Here is a 17,079-nt window from a genome sequence, read left to right on the forward strand (position 1 = left end):
CCTTTAAGAGCCGGGCCCAGGCCGGCCCCGGGGCCGCGGGAGCCCAGAGCGCCGCGCGCCGCCGAGGAGTTGGGATCCGGCGCAAAAGTTTCCTCCCAACTCCGGCCCCGCGCGCCGCCGCCGCCGCCCACTCCAGCCCGGGGCCTGGAGTCGGCCCCGCCGCCGCCGCCGCCAGGGCCGGGGCCAGGGGGCAGGGCCAGGGCCAGAGCTGGCCCGGCAGTTTCGCTTTGGCGGGCTCGGAGCAGCTGCCTTGTCCGGGCCCGAGTAGGAGACGGAGCAGGAGGAGGAGGAGCCCGGCCACAGTGCAGCCGCGTCCCCGGGCACCAGCTACCTGGGAGGTAGCCCTTCCCGCAGCCGCCCCCTTCCCCGATTGCCGCCCGCCCCGGGGCCGCCTGCGCCGGGAGGAGGGGCGCTGCCGCAAACCCCGGGCCCTGAGGGGGCGCGGGGGAGAGGTGCTCCGGGTCTCCGGACCCCCCCGCGCCGGGCGAACCCCCGGAGTGTGGGCTGCGCCCGTGGGGCCGGACACCTGTTCGGCCGGGCCCGGCGTGGGCGCCGGGGGCCAGGATGAAAGTGACCGTGTGCTTCGGCAGAACCGGCATCGTGGTGCCCTGCAAGGAGGGCCAGCTGCGTGTCCGGGAGCTCACGCAGCAGGCGCTGCAGCGGTACCTGAAGACCAGGGAGAAGGTGAGCGCTGGGGCGCGGAGCGGGGGCGCGGCTGTGGGGCGGGCTACCCGCGAGCGCACCAAGGCCAAGGCACCTGCCAGGTGCCCCAGGACCCGGTGGCGACGCGCAGAGGACACAGCACCCAGTAGACTTTACTGGAAGCTACCTGTGCCCGCCAACTTTCGTTGCTAGTATAAGTGACCTGGATGTCTTTGGGCGTTTGTGGGCCTTGCTTCTCAAAGGGTGCTGGGAGGCAACGCTGCATGGGAGTCCCTTGGGGGCTCGCTACAAATGCACAGTCTGATGCCCTCCTCCAGGCCCACTGCCTCTGAATCTGCTTTTAAACAAGCTCCCAGGTGATTGGAATGACTGTTGAAGTTTGAGAAGCACAGCTTTAGGTGTTTGAGAAAACGCTTCTCAAGGGAGCGCTGGAAGGTGCTGCTCAGTCAGGTGTGAATTTTGACCCCGGCTAAGGCCCGCCCCACTTTTGCTCCTTGGAGTTAGAAAGTTGATTGGTGCTAGCAACAGATACTCGGAAGTTACAACTGATGGAACCCTTGGAATTTAATTTTGTGAGCTGTTCTCCATCACTGACTGGGGCAGGAACTTACGTAGAAGGATGCTGTTTGCTTACACTAAGCCGTCCACCTTTTGAGTGTCTTTAGTTTAATGCCACATATTCTAGGAGTATTTATTAGTGTGTGCGCTGTGTCAGATCCTGGGTGACTGTTGATATAGTCATAAAGATAGTTCCCAGATCTGTCCCCGAAATCAGATATACGTAAAAGTTAAGTGACTAATACTTTTAAGTGTGCAATGCATGTTCAGAATTGGACGCTAGAATTCATATTAGCTGTTTGGGTAACATACTGGGACTCTGTCTCTTCTTCAATGAAATCTTTTAATGAAGGCTTCTAAGAGCACCTTTTAATTCTTTGAATCTTCAGATGGAACATCAGGCCCTAAATTCTCCTCAAACAGGACAAGTCATGAACTCTTGCTTTAGATGTCAGTGGCTCTCAATATTTGTTTTCATGGCGTGAGAACTATATAAATGGCCTATAGAAGTATATGAGTATCTACCCCGTTTCCCCCCATTGTTTCAAAGTGTATGCTGTTCTGTGTTGTGTAATTCAGTTAAAAACTGATATTTGCTCAAGTAACCAATCCTCCTCCTGAACTTCTGGAAGGAAGCCTCTGAAAGTGAGCTACGGTTAATAGTAACTACACTAACTTCTGAAAGTAAGCTAAGGTTAATAGTAACGACATTATTCTAGACAAATTATTCAAGTAAATGTCATTGAAAGATTATCTTAATGAGGTGATAAACTTATTTTTATTTTTAACTCAGTATTTAAAATAATTTATGCTCTAACATCTTGTACATTTGGAAGTTTAGTATGTGGAGCTGTCCAAGTAATAGAAGAAGTAAGCTACATACTTATAAATGACATGCAGGGTAAATTAGTTGAAATTTACCTAATTCATCTAGATAAACTAGATGAAATTTAGTGCACTTATAATTTGATCTTAAAAGGTGTTAAAAAGCTATTGATATTCTGTACTGAAAGCATAATTTATAATATCAGAACCTATAATGTAATTGTATTGATTAATTTACTATTACCAGTTATTACATTTTTCTGTGTTTACATTTATATATTAGCACACAGGACATTTAAAGGTCACCCACAGTTTATAAATTCTCCCTCCCTTCTTTGGCTTTTAAAATCTCAATTTAGTAAGTGGCAAGTGATATTTTCTCTCTCCCTAAATATCTCTCTCCCATAGTTTCATTTTAAATAGCATTGTATTCATAACAAGGCTTAACTAATATTAAATGGGATTCCTAATGGAACTAAAATGTCAAGAAATAATCTAACAAATTCCATGCTTTCATTCACCGAATTTAGAAAATAATGGGAAAAGACCAGAAATGTCAAAATTCAATTTGAAAAACAACTTGTCACAAATTCACTTTCTTTAAATCAGTGAAAGAAATTTAAAAGGCTTGCTCCCCTGGACAGCAAGATGTTTAGCCTTGCACTCAGCAATAAAAACATAGTAACTAACATGAATTAGGCTTACTGCTGCTATGCAGGCACTGTCGTAAGAATTTTACATATGTTAAATGACTTCATGAGACAGGTCCTAATATTTTCTTTTTACAGCAGGGAAAAAAGAGACACAGAGATATGACAGATACGTGGTTGAATTGAACCCAGGAACTGAGTCTGTAGGTCCTTACTCATAGTCACTAACTGCACTGCCCAGTAGGTTATTGTGCATTGGAATGTACCCATCTTATTTATTTTTTACAGTTTTTTTTTTTTCTAAAAGACCATTCCATCTATAAACTGCTATGATCACCTATCAACCTAAAGAGGGGAATTTTATTTCTTGCAGAGAGTTGTGACATGCACAAGTTCCTCTTGATTGTATCTTATGCAGTACAGGCCTACATGTATTGGGAAGAAGTCTAATTTCTGAGCCTAATATTGCAGGATTTGCAAGTCAAGTATGAAAAACATTCCTTAGTCTGGGTTACAGATGGAAAAATGGGCAAAATCTCTTAGATATTCAGGTGGAGAGTGCTAGAAAGAAAAAATTGGTGGGAACATGAATATAAATTAAGCCCATTTCTTTCAGGGCCTTGAATAATTTAGATGGGAGAAAGGCAGATTTCAAGATTGAGGGTAGAGGTGAGGTATCTACAGTTTGGAGGGTAAGCGAAGCCATGAGGCCATTCTGGATTTTGTGGACAACATGTGAGAAGTACCAAACTTCTGCTGAGAACAAAGAAGACTGGTATTTGTGGAATGTGGGGAAACAGCTGAATCAGCATCAGATAAAGCCAGAATTGGGTAAGATGTTGAGGACTGTGAGGGGACTTTTGGGAAGGCTTTAATTATGTTTTGAAATCTGGGACTTTGAGTTTCCTATTGCCCCCTTCTCCCCTCCCTGCCATTTGATGAACTTGACGGGGAAGGTGAATTGACTAAGGGGCAAGAATTATGGGGTTGCTTGTCTTTGGATCCTCGTAGTTTATCAGTGTCCCAGGCTCTAAATCCAATTTACTTAAGTAGTTAGTGGAGAGGAGATTGTCTTCTCATGTAGTTCAAGGTGGAGATCATTGAGTAACTAGTTAAATTTATCATCGAAATTACGTGTCACAGGTGAATGGGTAATTGAGCCGTATCCTGCAGGGGCTCTCAACCCTGGCTGATCATTAGTTACCTCTAATTTATCATTCACCATTTTAAATAATACAAATGCCCAAGTCCCTTTCTCCAAGATTCTACTTCAGTAGGTTTAGAGTGGAGCCTGGGCATAGGTGTTTTAAAAAGATGATTTTAATGCCCAGCTTGGGCTGAGAACTACTAATCTACTGAAATCATCTGGTAAGGCTGAACTCATTTGATTTTTAAACTCTTTTGATAGCAGATCCTGTGTTTTAGACCTCTCCAGATCAACCTATCATTAGCAATCGTCTCTCCTGCCATGAATGAAGTCTCATGGCAGGGTTCAAATAATTTATTTAATTGGCCATTTATATATATATATATGTGTGTGTATATATATATATATATATATATATATATATAAATTTCATACACCCACATGCAAACTAAATGAGGTTGAAGTGAATAAGGGAAAGACTTGTTTAGTAATGAGAATGTATAGTGTGTTTATGAGTCGAAATGAATGAGATAATATGAACATTGAGGTCATGGGATAGTGGGTATGCTGGAATTTTAAGCTGATTTGTGGATTTGACTGTAGGAGAATACCTTTTTTTTTTTTTTTTTTTTTTTTTTAAGTAAAGAAACATTTGATACATTTGCCAGAAGGAATCTCTTCTGTGTTCAGATATTTTGAATTATTTCTTTTACCCTTGAGACCAGCTTCCCAAATCTGAGCAAGATAAGAGTAATAATTCTGTTTTCTGATAAATTGTGGGGTCAGCATCTAAAAACTTGTACAGTAACAAGAATCTGGGATATGGGCCTAACTGGAAGAATAGTCTGGAAATCCTGAATTCTTGAACTTTTTTCAGTTTTTGATGCCTTGTTTCCAGATTTTAAGGTTCCTGTATACATAAACTAGGACCAGAGTGGATTCCTAAAATGCTTTTCAATTTTTTGGGCACTGATGTACTGGAGTGCTTCATTTCCTATTCATTCATTTCCTCTCTTCTCCTGCTATGTGGACTCGATGTTTGTCCCCAGCTGTTTGTCCCCAGCATGTGGATAGGACTGACTCACCACCAGCAGGGTGCATGCTGCTAACTTGCTTTTGGTTCTTCACTTGACCTGCATAGAGCAGCCTCTGAGTTTACAGACACAGGGCTGGTGGGGCCCGCTGGGACCCACAGACCTGGTTTTTCAATTCTGCTCAGTTTCACATTTTGACTGAGTTGCCATGTTTAAATATTTTGAGACTTCATGCAAAGATCCAGATTTCTGTCTTCTCTGGGCGGAAAAACAAATCGGAAGCTCTGACTGCGTTGGGCTTTACTTTCCCACATAGCAACCATCAGTTGGAAACGAGACATCCCTCTTCTCTTTAAGCAGGAATCCTTCTGCTCTCTGCTCCATTATGGCCTCCCCAAAAGTATGTTACTACCTCAGGCTTACCTTTTCACTCTGTTGTTATTTTCTTTTTTATGGCCCATGTAAGCCATTGTTGCCCTTTGGCCTGCTGTAGGTATTTGAGTTTGTGGCCCCCGGACCTTCTCTTTTCCATTACACCTCTTTCTCTTCCCTCCTGTACCTCTCTCTGTCCTGGCTACACCTCTCCCTCTCCTCCTCCCCCACACCTCTCTTGCTCCCATCCCCACGCCCCTCCCCCCACCCATACTCCCACCATGACCTACATACAGGGTTTGCTGACCAGGATTTGGGCTGCAGTAATCGCTTCATGTTGGGAGCCACAGCCCTGATTTGTAGTTTGGAGCGCTGTGCTCAAATGGCTTAGTTAACCAAGTATTTATCCCATTCCCAGGGCGTTCTGTGGCATAGATCCTCTGTGTGGAGGTTGGGCAAATGGTAATGTCAGATTTTTATGAGACTATGTTTTCTGAAGAAATTGGTTATTAAAATCATCTGAGGGGTCTATTAATGTGCAGAGCTTTGGATTTTCTCTTGGAAAGTCTAAAGTGGTAAAGTCCATAGAAACTTTTTGTGATGATGGAAATGTTCTATATCTGTGTTTTCAAACAGGGCACCCTCTAGCCACTTACGGTTTTTCAATACTTGAAATGTGGTAGTGCAACTGAAGAACTGAATTTTCAATTTAAATTTAAGTGGTCACAAATGGGGGTGCCCGGGTGGCTCAGTCTGTTAAGCATCTGACTCTTGATTTCGGCTCAGGTCATGATCTTAGGGTTCCTGAGATCAAGCCTCGTGTCAGGCTCTGCACATCAGGCCCTCTCCCCCTCCCTCCCTCTGTCTCTCTCTCTCTGTCTCTCTCTCTCTCTTTCTCTCTTTCTCTCTCTGCCCCCCTCCTATGCTGTGTTTGCTCTCTCTCTCTAAATAAATAAACTTCAAAAAAAAATCACAAAAGGTCATAAGCAATTTACCCAAATGGACAGTTCAAGTCTAAGGCTCCTCTGCTGATTTCTTTCAGCTGCTTTTGGAAACAGCTGGTCTACAGCTCAGGTCCCAGGCAGTCCTTACGCTGACATTCTTACGGATGTGGCTATCCTGTTGGGAACTCTGGCATCAGAAAGGGGTCTGCATTTACCTTTTGGTATTCAAAGGTGGAAGACACAGCCTTTGAAACCTTGAATCCTTTACCTAGACATGAGCAAAACCCAGCTTAATTTTAAAGCAAGTTGAAGTCTGCTTGAGCATTTTCGGTGAGATTTAGATGCTTTTGGATGAGCATGGACCCAAATATCATCTCTCTAGCTCCAGCCCAGATCTCTCCTCTGAGCTCCAAACTCAAAGTAGCAGCTTCCTTGCCACCTTTGCTTGGATGTCAGGTAGGCATCTTACACTTAGCAAGCCCCAAACTGAACTCCTGATCCCACACTCCAGATCTACTCCCCGCACAGTCTTCCCGTCACATTAAATGGCAGTGCCACCCTGCTGGTTGTTCAGGCCAGAAATCCTTGTCACAGGTTGTGACTGCTCTCTTCCTTGTGTGATTAACCTGCAATCACTCTGCAACTCAGAGAGATTCCACTCTCCCAATACATTCAGAATCTCACTGCTTCTTTCCAGCTTTTCTGTTAGTGTGCTGGGGTTCATGGTATTTTTGTTTTTGTTTTTCCAGTGAATTTTAGTTTCCCTGTTTCTGCCTCATGCCCCCCACGAAAGGTCTTTTCTCAACACAAAAGCTAGAGTGACATTTAAAATTCTAGTCAGGTCATGTCCTTCTTCTACCCGAGATCTTTACACCTGCTTACAAGGCTGACTCTTGACTGGCATCTGGGAACTTAGATTTGTGGAGGGTTCCCACAATTCTCTGAAAATAATGGCTTATGCAAATGGATATTCTTTATGCAAACAATATGGTTTATACTGAACACCTGCTTTTTCTAAGGTCCGGAATTTTTGCACATGCTAGGCAGAGGGTCCCTATGTGACCAGCCCCCAGTGAAAACCATGGATGCTGAGTCTCGAATGATCCTCTCTGGTAGATGGACATTTCACACATGATGTCAAAACTTGTTGCTGGGTGGGGGGTGGTCTACTGGAAGTGGATCATTGGAAGCTTGTGCCTAGTAATACATCCCAGCTATGAGAATGACTGTATGCTGAGTCCTATGAGTCCACCTGGTGAATCATGGAACCTGGGTGATCTTGGGGATCCCTGCACACCATCTCTTACCTTTCAGACCTCTTCTTCCATCCCTCTCCCGTTCTCCCCCAGCCTCCTGATCTTGTGGCTGTTACTCCGACAATGCCAGCAGGTTCATACGTCACGTGCTATTTTCTATGCCTGAAATGGTCTTCTGCAGTTACCCACCTGTCTAGTTTCCTCATCTTTTCCAGCTTAAGATTGTTCCTGTCTTTGTGAAACCTTCCTGACCATACTGTTTATAATTGTGACCCCTCCAACCATCTCCTGTATTGCTCTTTCCCGCTTTTTCTCCCCAGAAATCACCCCTCCCTATCATACTTATTTTAACTGCATTTATTGTCCTTCTTTCCCCTAGAATGTTAGTTAAATAAAGTTAGAGATATTTGTTCAGTTTTGTTCATTGTTCAACCCCTAGCTCCTATGAGAGTGACTGGTGCTTAGTGGACTGATCGTAAACTCTTCTTGAACACACACGTATCCACTACTGTTGGTCACAGTTCTCTCTTGCTCCATTACAAACTACTTCATAATCCAGTAGCTTAGAATAACTCCAAATACGTGAAGAAGGCTCAGTGTGCTGTTTTCTGGGTCTGGGATGTTCAAGATTGGGCTCTTCATTCGCATGTCTGGTGCCTCAGCTAGGATGGCTTGAATAGAATATGTCTGGAGCCTTGGTTCTTGCTGTCGCCTGGGTCCCTGGGTTCTCTTCCATGCGGTCTTAGCATGTGATCTTCTTCATGTGGCCTCTTCCTATGGTCTCCTGGGCAGAGTAACCTGACTTCTCAAAAGGCAGCTCACGGCTCCAAAGAATTCCAGAGTGGGAGCTGCCAGGTATTCTTAAGACTTAGACCTCCAAGTGGCATGATGTTTTCTGCCATGTTCTATTAGTTAAAGCAAGTAACACAGTAAGGCCCAGAGTGAAGGGAGAGGATTGTACACAGAGCTGAATAACCATAGGTATGGTTGTTTGGGAGGGGCTGCCAACATAACAGGTCACATCCTTGGTGGGACAAATGTGAAGATTAATCAGTTGCTGTCTCTGTTTTTGATGAATTTTGCAGCCTCCTGGGGGATGAGGCCCACATGTGAATAAGCCAGTTTTATCCCAGTAGTATGTGTCCTGGGGTACAGTGTGGGCAAGGGATGCTGTTTGGAACAGAAGACATTGAAGCTGCTTTGAATGATGATGAGAAATTTGCGAGGTGGAAAAGTGAGGGAAGGCGTTCCAGGTGGAGGGAACAAAGTGAGAAGGCTTCAGCTGGTTGAGGGAGTTGTGAAAAGTCAGGCATCGCCCAGGAAGGAGTGATGGTGCACAGAGTAACTTGGACCAGATTGTGAATGCACTTGGGTGACACCCTAAGGGATTTTCATGGTTTCTTAATGTTATTATTGGTTTTTTATTACAAATATATTCGTATTTTACTCACTTTGCGTGTATGAAAGTATTTGCATGGATTTAAAAAATGGAGAGGATTTTGGAAAATTAGATTAAAAAATAGGTGTTTCTGTTAAGGCCTCATTGACCAATTGGTTACCCTGGTTCTCATACCTTCCCCAGATAAACTTTCAACAAGGTTATCAAGATGTGGGAGCTTGGTTATTTTTCAGTCCTTACTTTTGATGATCTTTTAAAACTCCATATTCCCATGAACTTTCCAGGATTTTTAAACATGTCTCTCTTCTCAGTCTTGCAGGTGCTCCCTACGCTGTTTCCATGTGTGCTGGTGCATCAGGCTCTGGGTTTGCTCTCAATGGGATCTCCTCTATTCTGTGGCTTCAACTGCCTCTAAATACACACTTCTACCCCTGAACTTCCATAGACCCTGATATCCACTTGCCTCTGGACTTTACCACCTTGGGGTTCTGTACCCGGTTGCAGCCCAGTCTATTCTCTGTAAATCTGCTGGTCTCCACTTCTGCTTCCATCATTCACCCAATGTCTGATCCAGAAACCTGAGAATCCTCTGTTCCTTGGTGATCTTTCTTTCTTTATATTCTACCGTATGTGTAGTTGGTCCAAAAGTTTCTTTGGTTCCAAGTAAATCTCCTGCATCTGCTTCTACCCTGAAGCCATGCCATTGCCCATTTCTGCTATGGGAGGCTGCCCCAGGCTGTTAACTGGCCTCTGCCTCCGCTGGCTCTGGACTCTCCCAGACCATTTTCCACTGAGGACCTTATAGCCACAAATCTGATACTATATGAAGTACTCCTGGGAATATTTAAAGAGTTCCCCATCGCTTTTAGGTGAAAAGGCAAAACTTTGCCCCTGTCCAATGTCTTTTCTGTTCCTATATGCCCTTCTGATTCCTACATGCAGTTTAGCGTTCTTTCACACTTTCCCCACCCCAGGTAAATCCTGCCCATCCTTCAGGACGAGTCTCCAATTTCCTCTTCCTTAGGAATCTCATCCCTCCCTGCCCCTGCTTACTGTCACTTAGGGGTTTCATTCTTGTGTTCTCAGAGCTCCCCATTCTTGTGCTTTTATTTTGGAAACTACATCTTACATTTTACTCTTCGGTAGTCAGAATCTACTAACTTAACAGGCAAAGCCCAAGTGACAGTGGCTTATCACCGCAAAGGGTTCTCTCTCCGGTACACACAGCCCCCTCCCCAGTGTGTGCTTTGGCCTCGGGCTTTTCCATAGATCTGAGCTCTGCTGACTGATGAATGAAGAGAGCACGGCAGATGCCACAGGAGATTTGTGGCCTGACCTTCCTGTGGCAGATAACACCTCTTGCTAGCATTTCACTGGTAAAACTGGCCGTGAGCCCCATCTGGATGCAGTGGGTTAGGAAGGTGGTCCACCTGGGATACCGGTGAGCAACTAGCCAGGCTCTGCCATCTACTGCAATCATCTTGTCTCCCCTCTGTGCTGTGAACTATTCAAAAACAAGGAATGTTTCTTTTTCTTATTTTCCCATCCCTGTTTTTAGCGTATAGCTGACATGTAGTATGTATACCATAAATGCTTGCGAAATTATATTAAATTTCACATTGCTTTCTTGCATAAAAATGGGAATGACCTTGTATTCAACGCAAAGTTTTATGAGTTTGGAATCATTATATATGGTATTTTTTTTTAAGTCTAAATGCAACTTTTCTCTTGATTGTCTTCAACTACCTCATCAAATCCACATTTGCTGTAGACAGTCATTTAGTGGTCCATTATATCTGCCATGCTGATTGTCTTAAATAGCCGCTTCGAATTCTGACAGGTTGACTCACTTCTCAGATTTTTGAGACTGAGTACTCTGTAGTTCTGGATTTTCAAGGAAAGAATATCATCCTTTTGCTTCCTGAGGATTTTTTGTGCCATGCTGTTTCTTTGAACAATGTTTGATTTTCATTGTCTTACTCATTAATTTCCTGTTGGTTTTAAAAATGAATCTGGATTATCTTGGGATGGATTTGTTCAGTTCGAAAGGCATGGTTTTCTGTGTCTGAGGGGCTGCCAAATTAGGTTTGCCTCCTGTCCCTGGGCTCAACCATTCTTTTGATTGCCAGACTTTCACCTTTTGGATTGCCATGAGACGGAATTTCAAGATGCCAAAAGACAGTCTGATTACGAAGGGTTCGCTCCCAATTTAGTCCCTATCAGATGGAGTGCCGGACATACATCCAGATAAATACCCTCTATACTCCCCCTGTCTTCTGCCTCAAGTGAGGGTATTAAACTTGCCGGGTGGTCCTGGGCCCTGGAGGAATTGCTGGGGGTGGGGGGTGGGGGTGGTGGGCGCTTGGTGATGGAAGCAGATAACAGAGGAGATGTCCCAGCTCTTGGCTAAGCCACTGTCAGCTAGACCCGAGAATGACATGGACCGGGAAAAGGATCAGACCCATTTTATCGCTTCATTTGAGGCAGAAATTAAGGTTTTATGGGAGCTCTGCTAATAGACTTCTGATGCCTTTTAGGGAGATTTAGGATTAGTTTTTTTTTTTTTTTACTTTTTAATTTATTTTTATTTTTTTATTTTTTTATTTTTTTATTTTATTTTATTTTTTTAAAATTTTTTTAACGTTTATTTACTTTTGAGACAGAGAGAGACAGAGCATGAATGGGGGAGGGGCAGAGAGAGAGAGAGGGAGACACAGAATCTGAAACAGGCTCCGGGCTCTGTGCTGACGGCTCAGAGCCCGACGCGGGGCTCGAACTCATGAACCGTGAGATCATGACCTGAGCCGAAGTCGGCCGCTTAACCGACTGAGCCACCCAGGCGCCCCTTAATTTATTTTTAAATCAAAGTATAGTTGACACACAATGTTACGTTAGTTTCAGGTGTACAACCTAGTGATTCAACAAGTCTATATGTTATGCCAGACTCGCCAAGAGTAGCGACCGTCTGTCACCCCACACTGCTGTTACAGTGCCATTGATCATATTCCCTGTGCTGTCCCTTTCATCCCCATGAGATTTAGGGTAAGTTTTGCCACTATTTGTTTTTACAGAGACATGAAGCCTAGAGACGGTGACAGGGGATATATAGATATAATTGATACTCCTTCCTCTTCATAGAGAGGTGGCCTGTTTTGGGGAAGGGATGCAGAGACAGTGGGGTTTCTGACTTACAACTACAGTCCCTTAACCCCATCTTCACATAAAACATATGTTGTGTATTCAGTGAGGCCTTAGGCCTCCAAGTAGTGGACACTTTGCTATGGTTATCTGAATGTAAGTGTCACTTCAGTCACTTGAGAGAGGATTTAGACAACGACTTTGGGTCAAGCATTGTGTTTTGTGCTGGGATTATAGAATAAAGGCATAGTTCCTGCCTCTGTCAGGCTTGTAAAATTCGAGGGCAGGGAGAACAATGTAAATAAACCAAACACAGTGTGGTAGAGGGCCTGCGAGTGGTGGATGAAGGCAGCCACTGAGCTTGGCTTTGCTTGGAGCAGGGAGAGATGGGCAGTGGTGCAGGCTCCACCTGGGGAGATGTCCACGAATGGACACGAATGTCCACGAATGGACATTGGCCAGAGCAGTAAGGGTGGTGAGAAGCATTGGAGGGAGGAGAAAGGGAGAAGGGAGGTGTGGGGGAAGGAGAGGGAGGTATGAGTATGGGGGGCTGTTGGGGAGGGAGGGAGGGAGAGAGAAATGGCTAGCCTGTGACTGAGGGTAAAGTGTTTTTTTTTCTGGTGGGGGTAGGCGAGGGTGGGGGGAAGGATAGCATGGAATGTTTTCTAAGGGTGACTGTAGGAGGGAGGGATAGGGAATGAGTCCGTGAGAAGAAGGCAGGGTCAAAGCCAGGAGGCTTTTGTTATGATGGGCTAAAGAGCTTGAGCTGTCAAGGAAGCATTCTAGTCAGGGTGGTGATATTGTCTGATTTGCCTTTTTGTGTTGGTTGCCCTGGAAGATGAAGATGGGGCTGAGACTAGAAGTGGACCAATTGATCCAGGTCCCTGCCTGGGAGTGGAGGATAGGCCTGTTGAAGCATAAGAGGAAATGGGCTTTGAGATTTTGGGGGGCAGAGGATTGGACTTGGGAGTTGACTCGGAATAGTAAAGGAAGTGTGGGTGGAAATGGGGAGAGGGGGCAGTATGAATTCTGCATTTCAATGAATACCCTGTGTTTTGGGAGTTGAGGCCTGGGGATCCAGGGACCAGTAAGAGATGGTCTGTACCCCCAGGAGCCCCACAGATAAGGGGAGGAGAGGTGGGAGACTAAGGACAGTTGAAAAGGTGGCTGGGGCATGTTGAGCGCCTGGCTGAGATCATAAGTCGTATGTTCATAAAGATGCCAGTCTTTGGCATTATTTGCCTGGCATTAGATTAGAGCCTTGATTCAAGAGTGAGATTTGAGGGCAGATGTGGAAAAAATGTGGCATCCGGAAATGAAAGTGGTCAGGCCGGGGTGATGGATCTATAACATTGGTGGCTTTCAGACAGCTGTGATAGAGATTCACAGTCGCTAGAAGCCCTCTGACCGCCCCTCTGGACCCCCCCTTGCTTGACCCTTCTGCAGCGTCCTTTGCGACCTAGGAGGCTGAGCAGATGCAGACTTTCTGACTCTGAGCTTCAGCTGTTGGGGAGGCCCCAGCAGGAGAATGGAGGGTGGGCAACCCCCTTCCTGCCTGGTCACCGAGGGTTAGCCTGGTCACCTTCACTGAAGGTTGCGCCTCCTGTTGGAGACACCCTGCTTGTGCTCCTCTCTCCATGGTATTGACATCCACTCCTTTCTCTGTCCTTTGGGTCCTGGATGATGGCAAGGGCTTACCACTGTTACTATCCCTTAATGTTTTCCCTTAACCTTGTGCAAACCTTTATAGTTTATTAAATATCTAATAGTTTATTGAGTGAACCATCTGTTTCCTGCCAGGATTTGGATTAACAAATATAGTAGTAATAGGTTTTCCTTCACGAGCCAGTATCTCTAACGCATATATACAATTGAAAAATAAGTCTTCTGGGGGTACTTACCCCAACTATAATTTATGCCTCTACTTTTTTTTTTATGCTGTTGTTTTATTTTTTAAAAGTTGTTAGGATGTACTGATTTGATTTTACTACCCACTAGTAGGTTAGGGCCCAAATATTTAGGGACTACCTGATATTTAGGGAGCTTGGATGGGTCATCAGGTCATGTGACTCTAGAAATCCTTACAGCTCTAAAATCCCATTGCTTTCGGATTGAAATAAACTGAGGCTGAAGGTAAATTCCTAATATCAAGTATGCATTGAAAGGGTTGAAGTTACAATCTGTGGATTATAATGCTAACTTCCTTTCAAAGATAAGATTTGGGTCTTGAGACTTGTGAATGGCCAGCATGTGAGCTGAGAGTCATCTGGGCCCAGCATTCACATGGCTGGATAAAAATCTAGAAGGAATCACAAGATTTGTAATTGTCATCCCATATTTTCTTTGTAGAGACATAGTAATAGTATTGGTAACTTTAAATATTAGCTTCTTTCCTTTTGTAGCAAAGAGTTGAAGTGCAAGATGGAAAAATAATCCTTGTCTCTGTATTTATAGGCACGTTTCTAGAGATTCAGTGGGCTTGAGTTTTGACAGCAGTATTAGATGGGACACATTTTCCCAGAACCTTCGAAAAACTAACCCTGCAGTTCAGAAATTTCTACGAAAAACTTTTTGTTTGCTGATTTTTTTTTTCATTTTCAGTATGGATACATGTCTCCCTGACTGGATTGTGAAGCCCTGAAGAAGATGGGTTGTGTGGTATGGCACAACTAGCTTTGCATTTTAGGTCTTTTCCTCTTTGGTCCACTTTTTGTCTGTGGGTGAGAAGGACTCCTGGGAAACGTGAGTGGGGACAGTGACTCTAGTTACCCTATTGCTTTACTAATTTCCTGGGACTGCCATGACAGAGTTCTGCAACCTGGATGGCTTCAAGCAACGGACATTTACTTTTTCACAGTTCTGAAGGCTAGAGGTCCAAAGTTAATGTGTTGGTAGCCTCATGGTACTTTTGAAGCCTCCGAGATCCAGCTTCTGGTGGCCCCAAATACTCCTTAGCTTGTGGCAGAGGAACTCCAATCTGTGCCTCCATCTTTCCATGGCTGTTCCCTCTGTGTCTCACTGTCTCTTCCCTTAGAAGGACACCAATCCTATCTGATTAGGGTCCACCCTAATTGGATTTGATTACACCTGTAGAGACTCTGTTGCTAAATAAGATCACATTCACCAGTACCAAGGGTTAGGACCTCAACATATCCTTTTGGGGGACATGGTTCAATTTATAACAATTGCTGGTCAGTTTCAAGCAATTTTTCTAGCTTTTCCACTGAGAGACATTGGGGGGAATTCTGTTGATTCCCCATTGCCTTCCTATAGTGTTACCGTCTTTATTCCTCACATGTTTGCTCCAAAATTGTTCACAGATAACTTGCTATCTGTTTTATTGAGAAACCAAGGCCGTATGGTCAGCTCCCACTTACTACTACCCTTTCCACTTAAATATTCTGAAATCTGTGCTCTTGTTCTTCTTATCTGCCTCTTCAGGTGACCTTGTTGAGACTCAGATTTGTCCTAAATTTCATCTTGTCTCCTGTCCTTTGTGGTCTGGCTTCATCAAACATTGATAGAAGCCCAGTGGCTTGTGTGAACTGCACTCATTATTCAGCCTATAATTAAGTTAGCCTGGAGTTTGCCGAGGGGGGGTGGGGTGGGGGTGGGGGGGGAGTATTTTCAAATACCTGTCATGTGCCATACCACCCAATCCCTTTTCTTCAGGGCTTCGCAATCCAGTCAGGGAAACACGTATGCATACTGAAAATGAAAAAATCAGCAAATAAGCACCAAATGAGTTCTCTGGGCATTCAGAAGGGAAAGCCTCGCAGTGGACTAGAATGGCCAAATGTTAAAAATGAATAGAATTTAGATAAGTGTAGGACAGGTGGAGGGGTGGGGTGTGTCCTATGGCAGAGACAGAGGGCATAGAAACATTGTGACACTTCTCAAATTTACTGGTCCCAACATCCCTTTTTGCCCTTACATGTAGAGGGCCTGAAGGACCTTTTCATGTGGATTATACCTATTTATAGTTTCTATAGTAGAAATTAAAGCTGAGAAAACAAAAAAGCAGATCTGATTGATTTAAAAATAACAAAGATCGTAACAAGTTAAGATCACCCTTATGGATATGAAAAAATATTTTCCAAAAACAAAAGAAAAATTTAGTGAGAAGAGAGGCACTGCATAACAGTTTTTTTGTAAATCTCTTTGATTAGTTTCTCCAATCTGCTTTCTCATTCGGTCTGTTGGAGTTGGTTGTTTTGGTTGAAAAATATGAAGAAAATCTTGCCTCATATAGATACGTGCTTGGAAAAGGGAGGAGCATTTTTTAATTTAAGTCCTTTTTAAAAAAAAAGCTTATTATGAGAGAGGGAGAGAGCGCAAGTGGGTTGAGAAGACAGAGAGAGAGGGAGGGAGGAAGAATCCCAAGCAGGCTCCATGCTGTCAGCGCAGAGCCTGATGTGGGGCTCAGTCTCAGGAACTGTGAGATCATGACCTGAGCTGAAATCAAGAGTTGGACGCTTAACTGACTGAGTTACACAGATGCCCCAGAAGAGGGAGGAGCATTTTAGTAGCTTTTCAGGTAACTGTAGGTATGCTTTTTGCAAATTCAACACATGGTTTGTTTTTGTACCTTTCTCTTGCATGTATGTGTTATATCACAGTTTCTGTGGGTTAGGAACCCACAGTTAAGCAGTGCCCTCTTAGGACCTCCACCAGCTACAGTCAGGATGTCACCTAGGATGCCTTCTCAGGAGGCTTGGCTGGAAAGTAATCTGCTTCTAGGCTCATGCAGGGTTTGGGAAGAATTCCTTCCTTGCAGCTGTAGGACTAAGGGCCCTGGCTTTTACTGACAACTGGCTGGTAGCCAGCACCTGGAGGCTACCTTCCTTTCTTAGAGGTCACTTGCAGTTCCTTATGATGTGGACAGTCTGTTACTACTTCATCAAACCCACAAGGAGGCTCTCTAAAGCACCTTGGCCAGCAAGACAAATCTTCTATAATATACTAATGGGATTATGATTATAAACATGAAAATCATGGGATTCATGATTATAAACGTCTTAGTGATGGTTTTCTTAAAGGATAGTTGCAGTGTGGAATCTGAAATTATACCAATGAAATGTTCACGATCACAT

The 17,079-nt window shown here is 44.3% G+C and overlaps 1 protein-coding gene across 3 annotated transcripts in view; it reads left to right on the plus strand.

Annotated features, from left to right (window-relative positions):
- The first annotated feature begins 416 nt into the window (after nucleotides 1-416).
- The window catches only part of PARD3B (par-3 family cell polarity regulator beta), a 1,015,202-nt gene continuing 998,539 nt past the window's right edge, over nucleotides 417-17,079 (plus strand). For all 3 annotated transcript variants that reach the window (XM_011285494.3, XM_019838515.2, XM_019838513.2), the window contains exon 1: nucleotides 417-684. In XM_011285494.3, the coding sequence (XP_011283796.1) occupies nucleotides 565-684 (120 nt within the window). In that variant the 5' untranslated portion in view covers nucleotides 417-564. The remainder of the gene's footprint in view (nucleotides 685-17,079) is intronic.

This window comes from Felis catus, chromosome C1 (assembly GCF_018350175.1).
Source record: "Felis catus isolate Fca126 chromosome C1, F.catus_Fca126_mat1.0, whole genome shotgun sequence".
In the NCBI taxonomy this organism is placed as follows: Eukaryota; Metazoa; Chordata; class Mammalia; order Carnivora; family Felidae; genus Felis; species Felis catus.